This window comes from Squalius cephalus (genome assembly GCF_949319135.1).
Source record: "Squalius cephalus genome assembly, chromosome: 22".
Classification (NCBI taxonomy): Eukaryota; Metazoa; Chordata; class Actinopteri; order Cypriniformes; family Leuciscidae; genus Squalius; species Squalius cephalus.
In genome coordinates this window covers 15,989,863-16,014,077 of record NC_137143.1, presented here as the reverse complement: position 1 = coordinate 16,014,077, position 24,215 = coordinate 15,989,863, and the positions used below count along the sequence as shown (strand labels likewise).

General features: G+C 35.8%; 1 protein-coding gene across 3 annotated transcripts; it reads left to right on the top strand.

Moving 5' to 3' along the window:
• Window positions 1-19: 19 nt before the first annotated feature.
• On the top strand, window positions 20-24,215 carry myom2a (myomesin 2a). Of its 3 annotated transcripts, XM_079856897.1 has the most exons (39): window positions 20-581; window positions 696-720; window positions 816-876; window positions 2,123-2,225; window positions 4,134-4,226; window positions 4,406-4,541; window positions 4,748-4,899; window positions 5,628-5,720; window positions 8,650-8,738; window positions 8,823-8,864; window positions 9,997-10,161; window positions 10,244-10,405; window positions 11,687-11,828; window positions 12,061-12,254; window positions 12,710-12,766; window positions 14,226-14,353; window positions 14,653-14,836; window positions 15,284-15,458; window positions 15,591-15,712; window positions 16,866-17,053; window positions 17,186-17,312; window positions 17,473-17,651; window positions 17,780-17,894; window positions 18,431-18,590; window positions 18,884-18,990; window positions 19,074-19,118; window positions 19,229-19,365; window positions 20,409-20,553; window positions 20,664-20,723; window positions 20,822-20,889; window positions 20,979-21,092; window positions 21,223-21,310; window positions 21,735-21,773; window positions 21,894-21,999; window positions 22,152-22,315; window positions 22,645-22,681; window positions 22,773-22,795; window positions 23,083-23,138; window positions 23,278-24,215. In XM_079856897.1, exons 4-39 carry the CDS (start codon window positions 2,146-2,148, stop codon window positions 23,773-23,775), a joined length of 4,470 nt encoding a protein of 1,489 aa, XP_079713023.1. In that variant the 5' UTR covers window positions 20-581; window positions 696-720; window positions 816-876; window positions 2,123-2,145; the 3' UTR covers window positions 23,776-24,215. The 3 variants fall into 3 exon arrangements, with proteins under 3 accessions (XP_079713023.1, XP_079713022.1, XP_079713024.1); XM_079856896.1 differs by lacking the exons at window positions 20-581; window positions 696-720 and having other exon boundaries at window positions 758-876; XM_079856898.1 differs by lacking the exons at window positions 20-581; window positions 696-720; window positions 12,710-12,766; window positions 14,226-14,353; window positions 14,653-14,836 and having other exon boundaries at window positions 763-876.

Sequence of the window (24,215 nt, the reverse complement as noted above, 5' to 3'; positions counted from 1 at the left end):
GCTCACCATCTAATCTACCCAGACCTTAATATGTGTCCTTGTTAGGAGATGATGAACGACATTCGCTTCACCTGTGACTGGCCTTAATGTTTTGGCTCATTTTTATTTTATTTTTTTCTGGTCTTGCTCTACATCTACAGGGTTTTGACAGTCACCATTAATTAGTTAATGTCTTATATAGCAGTACTGTAACTGCAGGGTGTCACTTACAGTCTCTCTCTGTTTTATCTCCTGTTAAAAATAGATTTTGGCAACTGTAGCCCAGTAAGAGGGAGGGTAGATTAAACCCCTAAAAAGGGGCTCCCAAGATGCCGACTTAAGCATCATTTTGGAAATCACTTCTTTTTGAAGATACAATTTAAAAACTGATAAGAAATTGTCTTGGCATCAACCCACGGCTTTTTGAATATTTACAAACTGAAGCGGATTTCAAAATTGTGCAGAGGGCTAAAAGATTCTTATTTTGAACAGAACTTAAACCCAAAGTTGCTGTGAATGTGCTTCTCTCCTTTAGAAGTTAGTGAGGACGTATACATGCTTACAACGTCCCAGTGCCGATCCCTCTGAGGTTGTGATTCCAGGTAAAATCCTATCTTACCCTATTTGGATGTCTCAAGAATCATCAGATAAGTTAAAAAGAAACAAATGAACATTTACCCCTGTTAAACTAAATCTGTTGTCTCGTCCTCTTTCAGGCGGTAAAATGGTCTAAAAATTGAGGTAAATGCTATATATAGTCTTAAGAGTATCCTTACATGGGGTGGCTGAGTGAAGACATTCCCTAAGTGAGCGCATTATTTTTGTTCCATCAGCAGGAGCTTTCCAACTGCTCTCAGGCTGCTCTTCCAACACTCAAAGCTCTTCTTTTCTCTTGGGGTAAGTGCAGCTTTATTTTATTAATCTGTTAACAGATATGTATTAGGATACGTATGTTGCCCAGATGATCATATTGGGTGTATTTCACATATACGATTTCAATTGAATATTGTTATAAGATATTATTGAATACTTGGGGGGGAAAGACTGTGTGTGACAAGATTCTGGACTTTAGATCATTACCAAATGTATGGTCACTTTTGATTCTTCCATATTTAATATTTGTTTTAGTGAGGGTGGGGAATGGTATTACTTTCCCACAGGTTGAGCTCTAATTTTGAAGAGTTCATGTAATGCAGAAATATGCACAAATCCTTTAATGTGTTTATTGATATGTTTGTTTCCACTTGAAACCTTGTCGCCATAGTCATATTATGTGCAGGTCAAAGGTCAAATCTAAGGGATTTTTCTCAAATTCTTTTGTTCCGACTTGGATTCTGAGATGTGTGTGTTTGTGTCCATAAATTGTGCCAGTTATTCTTGGGTCAGCTTTTCACTTTCTGCCTGTAATGTGATGCACTTGACCTCATGGGTGTTGCTGATGGGCTGGAATGTGAGTAGAGGCGGTTTTGGTGCTAGTTTACAATAACCACTGTGTAAAAAAAAAAAAAAGTTGCTGCCTTAAATTTTTTAAGTACAATCAACTTGGATATTTAAGTAATTTCAACTTAAATTGCATTAAAATGACTTAAGTTGAATCTATAACTTTGTTGATCTATAACTAAAAATAGTAACTTATTTTGATGAGTTAAAGCAATGTAAAAACACTTTGTCATAACTTGATCTCATAATTAAGTAAAAGCTAAAGTTAAAAAAATAGGAATATGAAGTTTGATATACAGTTTATATACTGATTTATTTTGGGCAGGCAATATTCGGTTTTGGTTTTATCTGGGGTTGTGTTTATAAGGTTATTTCCTTTATTACTATGTAGGTCAGAATAATTTGAATGATCAAATCATTTTATATTCATCTGTTTATTACATACATTCTTAAAAATAAAAAATCCAAAGTGTTTTTTTGCAGTTATCCCAAATTCAGTAAACAGTTCTTGACATTTTTGTTGTTAGAGTGAAGTTTAGAGTAAGTTTCCATGGAACCATTGATGCCAATGAAGAACCTTTTTTTTTTTAAGAGTGTATATCATGATAACCTTCTAAGTAAATTCTTAACTGTACATTTTGTCCAATATAAACCCTTTTAAAGGTGATTTAGATTGCACAATGAGTATTGGTGTGGTCATTAGGTCTTTTTCAGAGTGTTCCCGACATGCCTGTGAGGGCCGTAACACTTTATCGGCAGGAGCAAACGCAACATCAAAGCTCAAAACATGTTGTCCATCACTCAAGGTATGGGATGGATGTGGTTAAACTCAGTTTGATTGGCCGAGCATACGGATAGCCTTGGCGTGAGCTTTGTTCAAAGGCTTCAGCTGGCCAGAAGAACGCCTTCGCTTATGCTAATACCGCTCTCTTTGTTGCTTCATAAGACATCTAAAGGTCAAGTGACCTGATACTCGGATACTCAGTTGGCTGATCAAAGGTTACGTCATGCATCAGTCGTGAGAAAGGAGAAAATGTTGCTTCACAGTACAGTAGGAAAATATGACATGAAGCATGGCACTCAAGGAAAATGGTTTGTATTCAGTTCACATTTTGGGTGAAGAGGAATTCAGATTTGCTTCAGTGTGGGTGCTGTTGCCTTTAGGTTAACAAGCATGAATAAATCAGCTTTTACCAATCCATACTATACATTACAGGGACTGATTATGTTGCTGTAATCAATTTGGCCCTCAAAAATCAATGTTTGCAAGAGATTTTGCAAGACATGCATTTTGGTGTATGATCCAGATAGCATACTTGGCAGAACAGAGTAATTACCATTTAATCACCATTTTAATCATATTTTTGTCACAATGTTGTGATCATAAGTTATTTTGTGTTTAAGACACACTGTAAAAAGTGATCAGTAAACAAAATGTACAGTGAAATTGAAAAAATTAAGTTATGTGGAAAACAATTCCACATAACTTAATTTTTTCAATTACGCATGAAGTTTATTTACTCATTTTAAGGCTATGGGTTTCCTCACTTTTTTTAAGTTGTCAACTGATCACTTTTTACAGTGCTCGATCAAAGCCGTTTCTTAAGCTTTGCTGGCGCTGTTGAATGAAACATGCTGCATTTGTTTAGCATTTCCTGTTAGCATCTGACCACATGAGCTTATTAAACTCTCTAAAGTTGTTTAAGTACTCAAGAAAGAGTAGGCTACTTATTATGGAAATAATTCACTTATATAATAAAAGAATATGCTTCCTGTAAGTGCAAACTTAATGTAGCGTTTAATGTAAATTAAATATAGTTTAAATTTATATTAAATGCAATTAACTGAACTTCTTTTTTCGGTTCGGACTTTCACTTCGGTACATTTTTACATGTAATTTTCATAACTTCTATTGTCTTTGAAATATATTTAAAGTGTATGGCCAAATATACTGACAAGCATTTGTGGTAAATAAAAATATACTTTAATGTCATTTTGACTGAAACTTGTAAGCATTTATTAAATATATTTCTAATTACATTACATTTGTAATGATGAAGTTGCAATTTACACTTATATTAAGATTTACATTTATATCAACTTTAAATGTAACATGCTTTCATTTGTTAATCAACACATCAAAATAAGTTTTCCTTAAACATAATTTGATTTCAGATGTACTTAATATACACTTAAAATGACTAGACATTTGACATTACAAAAATGCACTTTTTAAAAGTCATGAAAATGCACTAGCATTAAGTACACTTAAGTGGAATTGTATTCAATTCATATTATATTGTCCACCAGTTCAGTTTTTTAAATATACTGTACTTTTAAGGACACTACAAGTTCACATTCAATCCAATTTAGCACAAAAATTTTTTTTTTTTTTATTTCGTACCAAACTTAACTAAAATTATGAAAGTGATGTTTGAAATAATGTTAAAAAGGTTCGTTTTTGCAAGCGAAATATGGTTTCCTGATCAGGCTGGTCTTTGTTGGGTTTAGGCACTTGGCATTCATCATTTATAATAATAACCACCATAGTAAATCCACACTATACTGTATACTACTATAGTAAATCAATTATCCATCCTTCAATGCTGTAAGTAAAATTGTAACAGTACAAAGTGTGAAATGTAACAAATTGCTCACACCGGCCGTCACACAATGCAAACATGACTCGAATGCTGTTCTGATGTGTTTGTCAGGAAATCAAGCTCTCGGGTCGTGAAGAAGGAGCAGGTCCAGGCCACTGAGGCTATGGCAGAACCAGCCTACACAGTGCCAACCTTCAGGGAGAGGTGAGATTTTACTGGCTCCTGCATCTATTACAGTTCAGAAGGCTATTTAAAGACCGTGTAAGAGAAAACCAGAAGCCCGCTTCCATATTTACAGACGACAAAAAATGATAGTGTCACTTTACTCTTAAGACTAAACCTGTACAGTGTGGAATGTCATTTTTTTGTGTGTGTGTGTGCAGGGCTCCCGAGGGCATGCAGGAGTATCAGAGGATGGCAGCTCACTTTGGAAGAGATTTGGTTAATCTGCAGCAGGAGCTGCACAGAATGAAAGTGGCCACACACGAGCAAGTGAAAAATATCGAGATTACTAGAGAGGTGAACATCATCTTAAACCTCTCGGAAGAATATGCCTTTAAAGGGATAGTTCACCCCAAAAATGAATGCTCATGCCGTTCCAAACCTGTATTTGTTTTCTCTTGTGGAACACAAAAGAAGATATTTTTTACAATGTTACCCATACAATGAACGTCAAAAAAGCAGAACCTTTGAATCTTTACTCTGTTCTTTCTGTATTTGAACAGGTGAAGGGAATGTCTTTTAGGAAGGAAGTTCCTGCTGTGGTTCCCAAAGCACCGGACTTCCTGGTCAGTCTGAGATCTCACACTGTGTGGGAGAAGACTCCCGTCAAGCTGTTCTGCACTGTGTCCGGCCAACCCAACCCAATTGTCAAATGGTTTGATTGGTTTTCAATTCCAAAACCCTAATGTTTTTGATACTGATTAGATGACTCAAACTTAAAGTCCCCCTGTAGTCAATAATTGTATCCCTTAAAACTCATCTTTGATCACCAAAATAACATATTTAAACATTTTTACCTTGAAAAATGTTTTCTTCGTGCCTTAAAATAGCTTGAATGTAACACTACACCCTTTCCTCATTTAGTATACTTGGTTCTATGAATATGCAAATTAGCCCCGCCTCCACTCACTCACACCCACTCGTTGGCGATCACACATTGACGTGATTGGTTAAGGTAGTTTGTGATGTAAGAAACACCAGCGATTTCAATCCGCGTTTTTGAGACTGTCTTTGATTCACTGCAGTTTTAAGGAGAAAATACTATGAATTTGCACATGGTTTGTCTTAAAGCATATTAAAAAACACCACATAGACATATAAACAACATTAAAAGCTTACTTTTCACCACAGGGGGACTTTAAACAGCATAAACTGTTTGTAATATTATTTGAATATTCTGAGCAAAAAAAAAACAATGAAACATGAGAAGAAATTTTTGTAAATTTTTAGTAAAACCATGCTTAAATAAATTATCAGATGCATTTATTCTGCTCATGCTTCATTAATGAGGTCCATTATGTGTTCACTGTTACTGTACTTTGGCTCTCTCACTGATGTGGTTAAAATTGAGCACAACTGAACTTTATTTCTCTATATTGGCAGGTATAGGAATGATGTTGTCATTGAACCCTTGAGTGCTCTTGGAAAGTACAAAATTGAGAGCAAATATGGGGTTCACAGTCTGATTATTAGCAGGTATGACCTCACACACCCTCAGTTTACAAGTAGGCCTCTAATAGTTTCCTTTTTCCATTTTAAACTAACTTATAGTTGCAAAATAAGCAACTTAAGTTGATTTTTTTTATATATATATATATACATACTGTACTTGCAAGAATTTGCAACACATTTTAGTTTCAAGAGAACTTGGATTCAATATTTACTCGTCCTTTGTCTTTTTAAAAACCCATTTGATTTCTTTCTTCCATGGAACACAAAACAAGAAATTAAGAAGAATGTCCAAGCTGCTCTCTTCCATACAATGAAAGTGAATGGTGACCTGCAGGGCTTGACTCATTTTCCGCTGAATAGATACACGATACCAGCTGTGCTTTCTCGCTCTCTCATCTCTCTGACGGCGAGTTGAAACAAAAACCCGCCTCGCCTCACTCACTCGTTTAATTTGCTATGAATATTGTTAGTGTTACAGGGCTTGAATTTCAGAGTGGGATTACACGTATTGCACATAATTTTACTCATTCCCGCAGATTTTGTGCTCACACCCAAAGTGCGCACACATAAAGCTGCCTCTCAACACTAAATTTAGTTCTTTTTAACTGCTTCTTGCACTTAAACAGTCAAATACACACAAAATAAAGTCAAAATGCCGGTCTTGGAGAGTATTCACGTAAACACAGTCAGGTATGTTTTAAGTGAACGTAAACAGTTGAGAAAGAAAACGCATGTGTAACAGTACAATGGATTCATGTGTCATGTCTTAAAGTGACTGCAGCCTAATATACCTGCTGCCAAATAATAAGATAATATTAAAAATTATGAGATTTTAAATTTTAAAATATCTATATAGCAGTTTTTCCCCATGGTATTGATGTCAAAAGTCAAAACTGTGGCCAGGTAAAATGCTGAGTGGCTAGTAACTTTGGAGAACCACTAGCCACAGTGGCTGGTCAGCAAAAAAAGTTAATGTCAAGCCCTAGTGACCTGTAAAAAATGCTCTTTTTTAACATTTTTAAAGAATAAGACAAATGCTACAGTTAAAACCTGTTAGTTGGTTAACTGTAAGTTACCTTAACATACACAGTGAAAAATTGTTAATAGTTTAACATTACTGTAAAATATATAAATATGAAATTACATGCAAATTACTGTCAGGTATTTTCAAGAAAACAATATGAATTTCCATGTAATTTATTGGTGAAAAATAGTAAAAGTACAGAAGGGTGTTGTTTACCTTGTGTTGGCCCCAGTGCTAACATGGCGTTAAACAAATACCTTCCCAGAAGTCCCTACTCCCGTAATTTGGGAAACTAAATGTCACATTCATTTTGTTATTTTTTTTATTCTCTCTCTCAGAAAAGCTGGAGGGTTTTCACACATTTAATGGAATGTTTTTTTACAGTGCAAATGATGACCATGGCTGTGAAGCAAAATTTTCGTTTTTTTTTTTTTTTTACTTAAATTTCATTGTTTTACTCTCACAAAGCTATCATATAGCTTAATGTAGCCTACACTCCAAATAACCTACTTATTGTTGGAGACTGACTTTGTTGGAGCCCCATTCACTTTCATTGTATGGAAGAGCGCAACTCACCCCTCCCTGTTTGTAACGCCCTGGGAAAGTGAATGAAGTGCTTTTAAAAGCGACACTTTCCTATTTAGTCCCAGTGAGGTTCATCTTGAAGAAGTCTCAGCTGTCGGTTCTGCTCAACTTAGCTATGCGTCATTTGATCCTGGAACGCCTGACGCCAGTGAAGACTCGGAGCCGTCATTACAGTAGCACCTCTCAGAGATCACAGGTCATCGCAGTGGCCACTGTTTGATCTAACCAGACACTCATTCATTCTCAAAAAAGCTTGAAAAAAGCTTGTTGCATATTTTACTACAACTCTCAGAGGGAAACAAAATGCAAATACATAAGAAAATGTCATTGGTTAGGACAAACATGCCATATGCATTGCAAAGGGAAAGGAGTGGCTCTAAAATAGTCCACAGGGACTGAAGGTCACATTTCCGTGCTTCAAGGAGAGCACAGCATGTCTGAAACCAACACACTGCTGTCCAGTGAGATCATGTTCTGGATGCAGAAGTCTCTCCACTCGTAACAAACGGTTCGTGAAAGATGTGTGAGGAACACATAGAACACTCCCCCCCCCCCCCCCCCCCAAGTTTACAAAGTTAAACAAAGTTTATTTGTAATTTTTCCATTAAATTTTTTTTCTCTTGTCCCAGTTTAATATCCATAGACAATTGGAAGACATTGCAAACGATTTAGCCAAAAAAATAAAAATAAATCTAAAAACTATGGCTCTGTAGCACTTTTAAAAAATCTGTGTTTTTGAAAATTCAGCCCAGCATAGCAACAGTGGCTCAACCAATTGTGTGAGTTGGAGGCGTGGCTATCTGTTTGTTTCACCAATGGCAGAGAGGGGGCGTGTTCAGGGAAACCTTTTTGAACACAGTCATTATTTTCCAATTCTATTCAAAAAGAGGCACAGAAATTAACCACTTGACCTTTAAATTAAATAATAAGTTAATTTACAAAAATCTCTAATACTATTTATAAGTTTATGTGTGTTCATGACGTTGCTGATTCAATTGCTAGTTCACCCAAAAAATTAAATTCTCTCATCATTTACCTGCTCTTATGTCGTTCCAAAATTTTGTTGATTTTTGTTTGTTTGATTTGTCCATACAATGGACATCAATTGTGGCCAAAACTGTTGAGAACCATTCTTCGGAATATCTTTTGTGTTTCACGGAGCGGAGGAAAGGAAGTCAAACAGATTTGAAACGATACGAGTAAATTAAATTTTTGGCTGAACTATCCTTTTAATCTGATTTCTAATGAATATGTCCCATATGGCCACTATAAACTATATTTTGGTTAGAAAACTCATGTTCAGTCTGTTGATTTACATTGTGAAATTGTGTTGTTTTATTGCAGATGTGCAGTTACTGATTCTGGAGTGTACAGTGTCGTGGCAACCAATCCGCAGGGAAAGGCCACCTCCAAGGCTACTGTCTGTGTCAGGAGTGAGTGTCTCTTTTCTCCTCATATCTTTCTCTTTTGGTGAGTGGTCTTTTTTAGTGATCTACTTTGCTTGTTTTTCCATGTAGGGCCACAAGGGGGAGGAGAGCTCTCCCATCTGCCAGGACAAGGTAAGATGGAGCTTGTGTTTGGCTGACGCCCAGGTCTGAAGGACCTTACTTGAGATCATGAGCCATAAATATCTGTTCTGTTCCAGGCGCAAAGTCTTGATAAGATATGGAAACAATGGCACATTTTTTTCCCAGGGTTCATTTGTGCTTGTAAACAGAAGGCAGTGTGGTAAACACCAGCTGTCAATAAACATAAAAGTGCATTCATATTCATACTTCATAGTTCAAGTGACTGTTATGTGGACAAGTATGAACAGAAAAAATTGCCTGTTATGTGAAATTTAATATGAAATGTAATAAATATGAAATACTGAAATGTGAAAACAGTAGGCTTTACTATAACAGGGATGGAGGGATTTACCTCTTGGGGATTTAAGCAAATAAAGTATGGTTGATAAATAAATATAAAAATAAATACAGACAATAATTAAATTTTAATTTGAAATAAATAAATAAATAGGACTTTTTAAATATATATATATATATATATATATATATATATATATATATATATATATATATATATATGTATATATATACACAAGTACAATGAAAAGTCATAGAAATTAATATTTAGATAATTATAATTAAATTGAAATATTTAAAAGTCATGGAAATTCCATTAGTGATTTTTCTCTTTACGCTGAGCTCTAAAATATTTCCTATTGGTTAGGAATTGATAGTAGTGAGCGCAATCTCTACAATTTATAAATCCTTATCCAATAATCACGAAAAAAAACATTAATGGAAATTCATAAAAATAAATGTATTGTAGTAAATACTTAAATAAATAAATATGAGGATTTATCTTATAGATTTATATCAAACTAAAACGCTAAATTCAATTCACATTTATTTGTAAAGCGCTTTTCACAATACATGTGTACATTCACAATACAGTTGTTTCAAAGCAGCTTTACAGAAAAAGCTATCAGAGGTGATTGTGTTTAAGTATTTAATGTACATATACAAATCACACAGTAAGCTAATAATATATTAATTTAAACAATGTACTAATTTAAGGCAGAAACAAGTTGAAGTAATAATATGTTAATAAATCTGTTTAAAAAAAAAGTGGTTTGGTTTATTACGGAGCATATGTGATCTTGGGTTTCCGTTGTGTTTCCTGTAGTTCCTCTGCTCAGCAGCATTCATCCCAGTAAGCTTGAGGTGACCATGCTGCACTCTTTTGGAGTGACATTTGGTACCGAGGGACAGTCTGTTAGTCTGGTGGCCAACATTGTGGTGGTGCCGGACCTGCCAAACCTGCCACCTGAGGTCATGTGGTACAGAGATGGTGAGATGCTGCATTTGTCTTTCAGTTTAGAACCACTGAAAAAGTTTAAACTGATACTAATGCTTTGCATTTGTGTGTGTAGATACTTTGCTAGTGCCATCCAGGTGGGTTGAGATGTCTATTGGTGGTGGAGTCGCCAAGCTCGCTCTTCCTCACCTGAACAAGGATGATGAGGGTCTTTACACCTTCCGCGTCTGGACCAAGGATGGAACCACAGAACACAGTGCTTACCTGTTTGTTAAAGGTAAAAAATAAGTGATAAATGCATTGAGTAATCTAACCATTCCTAAAATGACTAGGAATAATACAGAACCCCTAAAGGGAAAAATATGAGATGGGAGAAACAAGTTTTCAAGCAAACGCAAAGTTTCTTGGGTACGGAGCCCTTAAAGGGACATGATGATGGAAAAAAATAGGAGATTGATGAAAAAAAGTATTATTTCAATGCTTTGCGTTCCCTCACACAAGTTTTGCGTTTCCCAGAGTAGCTTTAAGTTCCCTCGCAAAACTTTTGCGGCCCTCATAGAAACTTTGCGTTCGCTCGCAAAGAACTCAAAAGTTTTGTGAGCAAATGCAAGATTTCTAAGGGGAACGCAAAGCATTTTGCAAGCGAACACAAAGTTTCTTGGGGAAACACAAAACATTTGCGAGAGAACACAAAAGCAATTACAGGTGAAACTCAAAAAATATTTTGATGATTATGGCTTACAGCTTATGAAAACCCCAAATTCAAAATCTCAGAAATTTTAAAACTTTTCATAAGCTGTAAGCCATAATAATCAAAATTATAACAAATAAAGGCTTGCAATATCTCACTTTGCATGTAATGGGTCTATATAATATATTAGTTTCACCTTTTAAGTTGAATTACTGAAATAAATGAACTTTTGCACTGTATTCTAATTTTTCGAGTTTCACCTGTACATATAATTTTTCCTTTCATCTAATCTTTTCCCATCATCATGTTCCTCTAGGGGCTCCGTACTTGGGAGAATGCAAAAGTTCTGAACTTCTGGTGATGGAAATAATATGAGATGGAAGGGAAAATTATATTACAAATTATATACACACAATTTTTTTGCGAAAAATTATCTTTCAGTGTTTTGTCATTCGTTCGCAAATGTTCATGTTCCCCCAGTAAACTTTGCACTTGCTTGCAAAACTTTTGTGTTCCTCTGTGAGCCTTTTCCGAGAAAAAGCTAAATTTTTGCGAGCGATGAATGCAGTTTCTCAGGAGACTGAAAAAGTTCTGGTGATGGTACATTTCATTGCTTTTTGCATCCTTGAGGAAATTCAAAAGTTTTGCTAGCGGATGCAAAGCTTTTCTGGACAACGCAAACTTTTTGTGAGCAAATGCAAAGATATTGAAATATAATTTTTACTATCGTCTCATATTTTTTCCACTACCATGTCCCCTTAGGTGTTAGTACCATAGAGGTATTACATTTAGTGTAACACATAATTGAAAAAGAGATTCATAAATGTTTTGCTATTTTATAAATGTGTGAATGTATTTGTTTCACAGATGCCCCTCCCACAGTGGCCGGGGCCCCAGGAGCCCCCATGGATGTTACCGTCTCTGATGCCAATGCAGATTACGTCCTGGTCTCCTGGAAACCTCCAAACACCACCCATGAGGCTCCCATCACTGGATACTTTGTGGACAGGTAAACATAAATTTCAAATAGACTATTACTGTATAAATAATTGAAATGCATTAAATAATTGAAATTATTTTATTTGAAAAATAATTAATTTTTTAATAATTCAATAAACTAATTATAAAAATAAATTAAATAAAATTATTTACATTGTTGTTATTTACATTAATAATAAATTAATAATTATTTTTGCATGCTAAAACAAATCTTGTGCACATCTTGCATGTTGCCTTGGCAGACGTAAGTCAGGAGCAAAGGACTGGGTCCAGTGCAACGACTCCCCTGTGAAGGTGTGTAAGCTGCCCGTCCACGGCCTGACCGAGGGAGCTTCCTATCACTTCAGAGTGAGGGCTGTGAACAAAGATGGCATCAGTCTGCCTTCTAGGATGTCCTGTGGAGTGACGGCTGCAGAAGTGGAGAGTGATGTGGAAGGTAGGACTAAAAACTATCAGCAGATCAAAATATCTTGTGCTGAAACAGGACCAGTATAGCCCACACACGTTAAAAGAGTTTTTATTAAATGGGAGCAAAAAAGATTGGTTGCAAAAGACTGCTTCTTCAAGCTCTTGACACCTCTATCTTTAGACACGGTAAGTGTGTAGTATACAGCAATATGCTTTTCCTTCCTACTGTATGTGCTCAGTTATGTTTAGCACCAAATTCACTGTACAATGAGGACTTCCTCAGATGTGTGATTCAAGTTTGCACAACTGTTACTCATTATGTATTTGATGTCACATTTGAAATGCATTCTGTAAGTTGCTATAATCCACACTCATATATCGCACACAGAAATGCATCTAAAAGCTGTCTGGTGTTTAATGTGTTTAAATGGAATCACCCAAGCTGATGGGAAAATGAAGTATTATGTTTATCTATTGAAACAGTGATTAAAATCGAAGGGAAATATGACATTGCGATTCGACAGGAGGAACTACAAGGAGGTACATTCGATTTCAGGTTTCACTGAGCCATTAATATCATCTCTCTCCATCCACCTATACTGCATGCTGTCTTTGTCAAAGTACCTTACAACTTAACACTCATTTCATTCATTCATACCATGTAGTAGTAATTATTGAAACAAAAAGGGGTAAACATGAAGCTTTAATCTCATTTTTAAGAGAGACAATTCTTACTTGTATCTATGCATGCATATAATGTTAACAGGACATTGTAACCAAGGATAAAATTAAGGAATGACACCTTTTTCATCAAAATCAAGATTTTAGGCAAACATTTATGTGAATGGATAAAGTGTCCTGTATCTGGTCAAGTTTTTCATCATTTTAATCACTTGTTTTGCTTTATTAATTCATTTTAAATAGTCCTAGTTTTGACATTATTTTTTAAAATAAAGATATTACATGTAATTTCTCAATTAATATGAGGTTACATAAACTGCAAATATAATAAAATATATAATTAGAAAATAAATAACAAAATGCTGTTTTTAGATGAAGGCATGATTTCCTAAATGTATTTATTTCAGCTACCCAGACCTGTCTGGCAAAAATAAATGAATAAATAGTGGCAATAATAATAATAATTTGATAGATAATGTTACATTTTAAGTGTGAAATTATTAACCAGCTAACCAGTAAAAATGCTGATTTACCGTCATCGCCGCATTTAACCCCAAACATGTATTTTCAGATTGACTTTAACCAGCAAATAAATGAGTGAAATAATCCATTAAATGAATTTCATCCATCTAAATTAAATTAATCCAATTAATTAAAGTTCAACATATTAAAATGTTTGTTTTTTCTGCAGTGTGGGTCAATAAAAAAATAAATAAAAAAAATTTACCAGGAAATGACAAACTGAATTTTTGGCTAAAATATATTTTCTTTCTCTTATAATGCTCAAAATATTCACAGAATATATTCACAGAATATTCTGAGTAAAGTCCAAGTAATCCATGTAATATTATACTGTATGGCTTTCAGCTCTTTTGTCTACAGTAGCTTTGTTTGTCAGCATACAAGTCCTAATAATTAATTTACTTATTTTGCCAAAAATTCATGTTGTCTCAACACATTAGTACTAAGTCCAGTGTTGGGGAAAGTTACTTTTAAAAGTAATGTGTTACTCCCTAAAAAAGTAACTAATTGCGTTACTTACAGTAGTTACTTTTAGTGAGAGTTATGTGTTACATTACATTTGCGTTACTTTTACCTACAAATTCACAGCTGTAGAGTAGAGGTTAATAAATGGGAAAACAAAGTAACTTGCGTTACTTATTTGAAAAAGTAACTCCGATATTTTTTTGTAAAAAAGTAATCTGATTCCATAACTTAAGTTGCTTGTAATGCGCTACCCCCAACACTGGTACTAACACACTGCGAATAAGAGTGTAAAGTAGATGATGTTAAAAGTATCTGATTTATTTCTGTTTAGTGTATGTTACCATACCAGGTCCACCCACCAATGTGCATGCTACAGAAATAAACAAAACGTATATTGTTCTGAGCTGGACACCACCTAGCCCTCGAGGACGGGCACCTGTGTGGTACCTCATTGAGAAGGTGTGTGTGTTTGCACTTTTATAACTGTAAAAAAAGTACTTTTTTTCTTATATAATGTTGAAAAAATGAATGAAATAATATAATGTAAATAATGTAAAATCTTAAAGAATAAACATAATGTTCAATTTAAAACAGTTATTAGTCAAGAAAAAAATTGTAATATTGTGAGGAATTTATACATGAAAATTAATTGCACAGTGCTAGTCATCATATTTTTTAAATAGATTGTTTATCCCATAATTACTGGGTTTGTAAGGGGAAATCCTCCTCATAATGGTCATCTATGACTCTCGGCTTAGTGTGAAGGTGACAGTCACATCTGGCAGAGATTCAACACTGCGGTCCAGCTACGATCCCCCCGTTACCCTGTTTTCGAAATGGAGGACAAGAAAACTTACCGTTTCCGCATAATCACTGTCAACAAGTATGGCTCAAGTGAGCCGTCAGAGCCCACAGCACCCATCCAAAAGGTGGACCCTTATGGTAAGAAGGCTCTAACTGTCAAAATGCAACTTAACAGACCTGCTGTTGTGGTTGTCTAACTGTCCGATGCCAAAATATGCTAAATAAGCTGTTTGAAAGATCATTCAGATGATGTTGAGTGCAAAGAACTCTACATATGCTGCTTATGTAACTACTACTATTTTGCAGGTATTGTCCCGAACATTGGTATGTATGTTTAAGCTTCCACAGCCTTCTGCTTTGCGAAAAGGAAATCACTTCTTTGAAAGTCTCAAATAATACTATGATCTGAAATGCATTGCTGTCCCCTCCACTTTGTTGTTGTTTGGCTCACATTTGCTGTGGTTCAGTTCCACCTCCACATCCGTCCACCATAACATGTTCACTTTCAGCAGGGCAGAGTTCACTCCCTATTAAATCTGTGGCAAAATCTGATGACGAATCTGATAATGTGTTTGGTTTGTGCAGGTGTCCCCTCTGCCCCGGGACAGGTGATTGCTTCCAGAAACACCAAAACATCTGCTTTTGTGCAGTGGGAGGCCCCAAAACACGCCAACAACCTGATGGGTTACTATGTAGATGCCTCTGTGATCGGCTCTAAGACCTGGTTCCCTTGTAACCACAGACCTTACAAACACACCAGGTAAAATATACTCAAAAATGTCCAGATTTAGTTGAACTTTGTCACACCAAAAAAGTTAATAATTCTTACAGTGGTTTCTGGAAGTACTGTAGGTTGACATTGGGCCTGTCTGTCTGGACTTACTTTTGTCAGGTTTGTGGTCCATGGTTTGGTCCCAGGAGATACTTACGTGTTCCGTGTGCAAGCCGTGAATGCCTTCGGATTGAGTGAAGAATCACAGGAATCGGCTCCCCTCTTCATTGATGCTGCACTTTGTACGTACACAACTGACATCTATAGCAATGTCTTTGTAAAAACAGTAATAAAAGGAATGGAAAGTTAGGATAAGACAATTAATTAACCAAAATCGTGACTATTATAATTTGTAAGGGATTCATTGTTGGCTTAAAGGCACACTAAATAATTTGTTTCACTGGCCAGAAGACAACAGTGGTCTTGTGGTTTATACTGACACCTAGTGGCGTGGATGTTTTATTATGCAAAAAACATTTTCAGATGCAATGTGAAAATATGCACATGTATCCAACAGCAGAGAGGACATATAGTAGAAAATTGAAGGTGTATATCATTCTAAGCATTTATTTATTTATGTGTCGAACTGTTTTTAAATGGAAAAAGATAGCACAGGTACATCTGTAAGATGTCGGCTAGAGATCTGGAAAACATCTGCAGTGTAAATACATCCGATAAACATCTTAGAAAGATCAGTTTTACATAAATTCTAAACCACAAACATCTTAAAGACATCTTCTAAATGTCTATACGACATCTGACTGGAGACGTCTCAGAGACGTATTGCAGATGAGCAAACACTCTAAAAAATACATCTTGCAGACTTAAATACAGACATCAAATAGACATCTCTAAGATGTTTGTGTGCTATCAGAGGTACTTTGTGCATCAAGTGCACTATTGTTTGATTTTAGAAACCTTAAACCATGCAATGGGTGGACATGTAAAATTTCTTATAAGACACATTTAAATGAAGTGTTTTGAAGTTAGCCATATAAACACCTGTGTTATCTTACACAGCGGGTGCAGTGGAGTATGGTATGTATGTATGTGATATATTTCATTTATGAAGTAATTTAACACATCCACTCCTGATATTTACACACCAGCCTAATAAAATCAGCTCTTCTTTTACTCCGTATGCATTAAAGTCATTGAAAGAGGCACAGTGACAGTCTAGCCTGTTTGTGAATTTATGAAATGCTAACCGTAACCAATCACTCTAACAATATCACTGTATCTAAGTGATTCTGCTGTCACGGTAAATTATTTTAATCACTGCACCTGATCATTATTTGATCCACAATCCACGGCTCCAATCACTTATGCTATATGTGATCCTCAGGACCTTTATTCGTCTCGCTGAATGATTGTATCTCTGTCCCACATTAACAGCTACTCCCTCCGCCCCATACGGCATCAGTCTTCTGAACTGTAATGGATCCTCCATGACCCTGGCCTGGAAACGCCCCAAACACACGGGCGGCTCTAAGATCACGTCTTACTACGTGGACAAGCGCAAGGCAGAATCGGTTATTTGGAAGGAGGTTAGCCCGAGTCCGGCTGTCCACAGGATCTTCACGGTACGCTTTACATAAATATATTTCTTGTGTATTTAAAACAAGAACTTTGAATATGAAAATAATCTTTACTGCTGGAATAAAAATGTACTCTAAATGTATACTTTTGCTGTGTGTTTCCCGGATTGGCCACAGGTGGAGAATCTGACCGGTGGCGCTTTCTATGAGTTCAAGGTTCAGGCTGTTAACTTGGCCGGAGTTGGCCTGCCATCTGAGCCGAGCAAAGCTTTTGCCTGTGAAGCCTGGACAATGGCTGAGCCTGGTCAGTTCCCCTTCTACTCCACTATACTACCATCTCAACATCAACACTGTTATTGAACTAAAATAATTCAACATTGAACTGACTCAAGCTGAATAACGACACTATTGTCTTCAGCAGAGCTGCTTATAGCTTGATCCTTGATTCTTCTCCTTATCATCAGGCCCAGCATATGACATCAGTTTCTGGGAGGTGCGGGATAGCTCCATCCTGGTGCAGTGGAGGGCCCCTGTGTACAGCGGAGATGGTCCCATTACTGGATACTTTGTGGACATGGCTAAAATGGGCTCATCAGATTTTGTCACTGTGAATGCTGAGCCAGTGGGGCATTGTTACCTGAAGGTATGAAACAAAACTAATTTTGTTACAAAATTCAAATAGCCTCTCAGTTCAAGAAGTGGCACAACACAGAAGCTAAGCACATAAATAAATGTGATTCAGTGTTCAAATGTGTATACTCTGATATGTAGGTGACTGGACTAGAGAGTGGAGCGTCATATGTGTTCAGAGTGCGGGCTGTGAATGATAAAGGTGTTGGAAAAGCCTCAGATGTGTCCGATCCCGTATGTGCAAAAGCACTGTCAGGTAACATCCATTCTTTAACATGCAGCATTTAGATATCGTTCCAAACCCATATTTCAGGGTTTTCGCACCTGAGAAACATTTTCATAGTTCCTATAACTATTGCTGGACGTACCTGCTTTTTGTAATGTTCACACCACAGGAATTGGGAATGATGTTACAGGAACGCCATTTGGTGAGACTAAATTAGCTCAAACTTCAGAGTAGGGTCTAACCCAGCACAATAGGAGCTACCAGTGACGTAAGTCTGCGTTGATTGGCCGAAAACACCAGTACTCGCCATTTTTAAAAAGGCATGTAAACACACAGTTTACATATACATAACTCCACAAACATGGAAAACAGTGATAAATGGACCAACGCCGAAGCCCAGGAACTTCTCAACCTTTTGTTGACGTTGTAGAATGCCTCGCTTAAATGACGTTGCTGTTTGCCAGCTTACGTAACTTCAGAGTTCCTACTGGTGGTGCAAATGCAACCAGGAAAATGGCACAAAAATTTTTTTTTTTTTATTATTTTCTGTTATTTTCTTTCTTAAGGTACAAAGGAGATCGTATGTGGTGTGGATGAAGAGACTGGAGACATTTTCCTGAACTTTGAAGCTTGTGAAGTTTCTGAAACCTCTAAGTTCAATTGGTCAAAGTCCTACAAAGAAGTCACCGAATCAAGCAGGGTCTCCATCACGTCCTCTGGAAGAAAGTATGTCTGTTCTGTGTGAATTTGTAATTTTATTCAACCCAATCTCATGATAATTTGTAAGTATTGAACAAGTTGGCAATTTCATACAATCTGACTTCCTGATTTGAAGATAAAAGGCTATCATGAAGGTCCACCCCTAAAACCTAACCCTCAGGGGAGCTTGAGCAAATCAAAGTGAGATTTTTCAAATCGAAAAATACTCAGGAATAGTCATGAGACTTTGTTGCATTTATTAACACAGCATCATAAAACAACGTGGTGTAAATTAAAAAGCTGCAATGTTTTCTGCTAAGGTCAAAGCTGACATTTGTAAACCCTGAGATGGAGGATCTGGGCATCTACTCTGTCTCGGTGACCGATACAAATGGTGTTTCATCCAGTTACTCCGTCAATGAAGAAGGTCAGTGATGAGCATCTACATATCTCCTTTATTTACTAATAAAGATGAAGTTTGATGAATATGATACCAGTTTTCTTTTACAGAGCTCAAAAAAGTGCTTGATCTGAGCTACAACATCAGACATCCTAGTGAGTTGCCTGTGGATTGTTCATGAATGTTTTTGATTGCTCTTTCATGAGAAGTTTGATTGTGTAAGAATGATTTGGTGTTTTTTTCTTTTTTTACTTTTTTTTATCAGCTGTTCCACTGAAGACGGAGCTGAACTATGAGATTCTGGAGAAGGGTCATGTGCGTTTCTGGGTCCAGGCTCTGAAGTTGTCCTCCTCTGTCAACTATAGGTTCATCGTCAACGATAAAGCCATCACGAGTGCTGAGGTACAGCCAAACACTTCACTGCTTCAAAATCACTCAGAAGACATATAACAGCATTTTCCCAAAAAATTACTGTTTTAATTTAAGAGACAAAATAGGCTATTGTTGTTGTTGTTGTTGTTGTTGTTGTTGTTGTCTACAAAAAATAATAAATTTACAAATATTAACCAAATTAGCCACTGTCCATTATTATTATTATTATTATTATTATTATTATTATTATTATTATTATTATTATTATTTGTGTTTCTAACAAATTAAACAGTTATCATTATTATCATTTGTTGTTGTTATTGTTTACTAATAAATGTACAAATATGAACCAAATTAGCCATTATTATTATTATTATTATTATTATTATTATTAGTTGTTGTTATTATTATTTACAAATAATAATTTATTTACAAATAATTAAGTTACCCAGTTATTTATTGTTATTATTATTATTTTAAAATAATACTAATACTAATACATTTACAAATAATCAACAAAATTATCCAATTATTGTTATTATTGTTGTTGTTTACTAATAAATTTACAAACAATTAACAAAATGACCCAGTTATTTATTATCATTGTTGTTGTTGCTGCAGTTTACGAAAAATAATAGATTTACAATTATTATCCAAATTAGCCACAGCCAATTATTATTTATTGTTACTATTATTATTATTATTATTATTATTATTATTATTATTAATTGTTTGTTTGTTATTATTATTAGTATTTACAAATAATAATACGTTTACAAATAATTAACAAAATTGCTTAGTTATTTATTATTATTATTTAAAATAATACATTTACACATTTACAAATAATCAATAAAATGATTATTATCCTTGTGGTTGTTGTTTACTAATAAATGTACAAATATTAACAACATTAGCCACAGCCAGTTGTTTTTTGTTTATTATTATTGTGATCTTTGTTATTGTTATTTACAGTTATTTGTTATTAATGTTATTATTGTTGTTGTTGTTGTTTTAGTCCCATTTAAAACCCTTGAAAAAGTATATTTAAACTGATTTTACTGTGTGTTTAGGGTTGCAAAATCAGCCATGATGTATCCACTGGAATCATCCAGATGACTGTTGAGCACTTCACCAAAGCCAGTGAAGGCACTTACACCATTCAGATCCACGATGGCAAGGCCAAAAGCCAAAGCTCACTGGTTCTTGTGGGAGACGGTAAGGGCTTAACAGCGTCCAGTCTCAGAGCAGTTATGGGATTTCTATATAAAACTAAAAAATTATAAAACTTCTGTAAGCAAATGTTCTTGGTATTTTTTTTATTTTAGCATTCAAAGTTGCTCTGAAAGAGGCTGAGTTCCAGAGAAAAGAGCACATCAGAAAACAAGGTTTGTGAAGCTACACATATCCCAAAAATCTCAGTATTGTTTGTACTGTGTATTTAATCTGATGTAATTAATCCGTTACGTTATTCTGGTTCTCTCAGGCCCTCACTTCTCAGAATACCTGTCTTTCCATGTGACCGATGACTGCACAGTGATGCTTGTCTGCAAGGTAAATACAACACAACACAACAATTAAAAGACTTAGAAATTGATTTCAGTGTCTCATATCATTATCCTTGTCATATTTTTACACTGTAGCTGGCCAATGTGAAGAAAGAGACAACATTTTCCTGGTTTAAAGAAGATGGAGAAATAACTGTCGACGTTCCACCCAACCCAATGTCTGGATCTTGCTCCCTTCCAATCCCAATGGTATGATCACCAGCACTCCAGCGATCAAAGTTTATAAAGCATTAACATAATTGCATTTAAGGTTTTTTAACGGTTTAGATTTTCATAAATCTAACTGTTGAGTTACATTGGAACTATTTTGGTCCTATAGTTCTCCAGGAAAGACCAGGGAATTTACAAAGCTGTACTGGGCGATGACCGTGGAAAGGACACCTCTGTCTATGATATTTCTGGCAAAGGTATTTTTTATATATATATACTGAGTGTGAGTGTGCAATAATAATTATATATATACAGTCTATTGTTCAAAGGTTAGGGGTCAATAAGATTTTTTTAAGCATTTAATACATGGCTTACTATTCAGCAAGGATGCACTAAGTTGATCAAAAGTGATGGTAAAGACATGTATAATGTTGGTCATAATGTTTGGAACCAATGTTTGGTTCAACAGTGTATATTGAAATAGAAAATAATATTTTAAATTTTGCTTAAATATAATGATCAAATAAAGGCAGCTTTAAGAGCCTTAAGTGAACATAAGAGACCACAATTGTTGGAATGGTATATTGTGTGTGTATAAATAGGCACATTATGTTATATACAAATTCTATTTAAACATTAATTGTCATGTTATATGATTATTTTTGTATTATTTTTTGCCAGTGTTTGAGGATATCATCAATGCCATCGCCAGTATTGCTGGTAAGTTGGACAATTTTATGAAAATGTAACCTGAATTCGCTGAATTCATTAAACTAATTTACTATTAGTTTAACACATTATATAAGTATAGTGTTATTATTGTATTGTGTTTCACGACAGGATCCTCTGCCTCTGAGTTGGTTCTTCAGTGCACACCAGAGGGTATCAGACTGCAATGCTACATGAAGTACTACACAGAGGAGATGAAAACCAGCTGGTTTCATAGGTACATCCACATGAAAAGAGACCACCCATCTGTTCAGAACTTCAGACTCAGAATATACTAATCAAATGATGCTGAAATGATGTTCACGACAATGTTGTGTTCGGTGGGTTATCGCCAATTGAAGAGATTTTCTTTTGATGTTTTGGCTTTAGAGACAGTAAGATCTCCTCCTCAGAGAAGATGAGAATTGGAGGCACATCTGAGATGGCCTGGATGCAGATCTGTGAGCCCACAGATAAGGAAAAGGGTCATTATACCATTGAGATCCATGATGGGGAAAAACCACACTCTCGTACTTTTGACCTCTCTGGACAAGGCAAGTGGAGACTGAACTGCTGAATGCTATAGGCTCAGAATTTACATAAAAAATGCAATTCATACATACTAATACTTGAATACACATTTATTTTCTATGATTGGGGCATAAAGTCCAGGTAAAAATGACAGGGTAATACCATTTGTACCATTTTCTATTCCATATCAGAACAGTTGAACAAAAAATGATATATTAAATGATAAAATATATATTAAAATGTGTTTTAAACCATATTTAAAAACTTTTTTTTTTTTTCTTTATCATGGAAACAATTATTTGTCATGGATTCTGCAACGTGTTACTTATTGTGTTTTCTTCCATTCTAACAGCATACACTGATGCCTATGCGGAATTCCAAAGACTTAAGTAAGATAATCGACAATCAATTCTCTTTACAGACTCCTATTTTTTTCCTATTGATGTTTTACACTGATATTTTCTCCTCCTCTTTCATCAGAGCTGCTGCTTTCGCTGAGAAGAGTGAGTATTTCTGAGAACCGGTCAAATGGAACATTAATAAGGGTCTAATCCAGTATTCATGCATACTTGAACTCAGGCAGTTCAACTTGAACTCCATTAGGAGCATAAAGCTTTGTGCAATGAAAATAATCTCATTAAATTCGCTTAGGTATGTGTTCAGATGTCAGAACTATGACCCAAATTTTCATACAAGTGGAAGTAACCTATTTATTATTGAATAGACATTATTCCAAAAAAAGTTGGAAATAGTGTCCAAATGTATTAAATGAACTATTTGCCCTCTGTAGACCGTGGTAGAGTGCTAGGTGGCCTGCCAGATGTTGTCACCATTATGGAGAAGAAGGTAGTATTTCCTTTACCTTTCCCATGTTCACTAGAACTCAATACATACACAAGTTAACTGTGTTTTCATGAAGTGTTGATATTTTATGGACTAATTCGCAGTACATGTGCACATAATTTGTGACCTCTCACCTCTGCAGAGCTTGAGTCTCACTTGCACAGTGTGGGGTGACCCCAGCCCAGAGGTCACCTGGTTTAAGAATGAGCAGGAAATTCTGTCTGACGACCGCTACAAGATCACCTTCGAGGGCGGCAAGTTTTCCAGCCTCACAATCAAGAGTGTTTACGTGGAAGATTCTGGAAAATACAGCATCAATGTGCGGAACAAGTACGGCGGTGAATTTGTGGAGATCACAGTGAGCGTCTACAAACAAGGCGAAGAGATCCCTGAGCCCAAACTGGGACAGATGTCCAGGCCCGCCGCCACCCCCAAGCCAGCTACACCCGCTCCACAGTCCGTGAAGACCCCGACTCCTCAAACTCCTACGCCCTCCATAAAGTCCCCCACTCCTACTCCTCCTCCCTCCGTGAAGTCTCCCACTCCAACTCCAGCTCCTAAATCACCCACCCCACCAAGGTCCATGAGATCCCCCACCCCGCCAAGATCCATGCGATCTCCCACCCCTACTAAGAAGTAACTAGAAAACTATGGCTTATAGAACCTGAAGATACGTGAAGATAGATAAAGTTAATTTATAGTGTTTCAACTCAAATCAGCCGAAGATGATCGGTTTTAGTTTGCTGCAGAAGTCTACAAATCAGGATCTGTCACTGGTACAATTGCGAGATTAAAGATACTTGTAATAAAATATCTGAGGGAAGAGTCCTTTTAAGATCAGCTTCAGACTCCAATGTACCAGTTCATATCTGAAATTGAGACAAAAAATAGGAAGATTGTGTTTTATGTGTTGCTTTCGCAGCTAAAAGCTAATAAAGGTTAAAGTGCTTTTGGGCCAGTCAAAAATCATCACAAAGGCCACCGCTGTCTAATCTGTCTTTATTCTGTACCCTCCAAATGCTTTTTGGTGCCAATAAAAATCTGCCGTCTCCTCTCTGGAGTGGATGTTCAATAGTCTGA